This window comes from Polistes canadensis, unplaced genomic scaffold (genome assembly GCF_001313835.1).
Source record: "Polistes canadensis isolate GaletaPanama2010 unplaced genomic scaffold, ASM131383v1 scaffold_315, whole genome shotgun sequence".
Lineage (NCBI taxonomy): Eukaryota > Metazoa > Arthropoda > Insecta > Hymenoptera > Vespidae > Polistes > Polistes canadensis.
The window spans coordinates 51,066-52,077 of record NW_014569862.1 but is presented as its reverse complement, the minus strand read 5'-3'; the positions used below and the strand labels follow the sequence as shown (position 1 = coordinate 52,077).

Below are 1,012 nucleotides of genomic sequence, written 5' to 3'. Positions count from 1 at the left end.
GGGTAGAAAAAGATAGAAAATTTTCAGCGAAATCAAAGGGGGTCAGGTAAAAAATTTGTCGATTTGACATGGAATGACCCATATCTATTCTGATAAAAAAAAAAAAAAAAAAACTGGTGTGTGTATTTATGTACGCACGTAAGAAATTATACTTCTTTAGCGTACCAAAACGAACACATAACCTCAATAAATTCAAAAATAACTTCAATTAACTCGCGTACCAATATAATACTCTACATTTGTCGAAAATACGAATAATATGATAAATTAAAATGTGTGAAGATACTAAATACCATTGTTAAAGCTTTTAATTAATACGTACAATCTAATTTATATTTATTTACGAATGACTTCATGCCGGTAAATTTGAATTCGTTTTGCCCGCGCATCGTAAATTGTCAACAACTTCGTGGTGTCGATTTTTCGGTCGCATCTAAATTCACTTTCCAAAACGTGCGCCAAAAGAAGTATAACCTCAAAAAAAAGACATAAAAAAAACACTCACCTATCCCATAATACGAAATCATTATCCTGTATGGTTGGAATCGTGTGCTGAGGATTTAACTGAAAAATACGAAATAATACAGGAATAACAAAAGAAAAATCAATATTGGATTTAGTTCTTTTTTGAAAGTTAGAACTACTGAACAGTTGAAGTGTTAATCAACAATGACATAACCATTCTCTATCGGCTTATCAATTATATCGCTAACATTGGACTTTGTCCAGATAATTCGTTAAAGAAACGATAACCTTTCGACATATAATATAAAATTATTTATTCAACTATACAGAGTGTCCCACGTAAATCTTTTCACGATTTTTTCAAGTACTTAAGATAATCTGACAAACTGTCATTGTTTGTTCAAATTTTCATTTCTTTACTTGCAATGTCATCCAAAGGTCATGGTATACTAATTCGTCGAGCTCGTATTAAAATACGGGCTATAAAATACAGAATGCCATTAAAAAAATAAAGGTAGCCTTAAAATACATGAAAAAAAAAAAAAAA

The 1,012-nt window shown here is 30.1% G+C and overlaps 1 protein-coding gene across 1 annotated transcript in view; it reads right to left on the bottom strand.

Moving 5' to 3' along the window:
- The window catches only part of LOC106791532 (glutathione S-transferase 1-like), a 5,666-nt gene that overhangs the window by 2,256 nt on the left and 2,398 nt on the right, over nt 1-1,012 (bottom strand). The window contains exon 3 of the mRNA XM_014757215.1: nt 506-564. Within this exon, the coding sequence (XP_014612701.1) occupies nt 506-564 (59 nt within the window). The remainder of the gene's footprint in view (nt 1-505; nt 565-1,012) is intronic.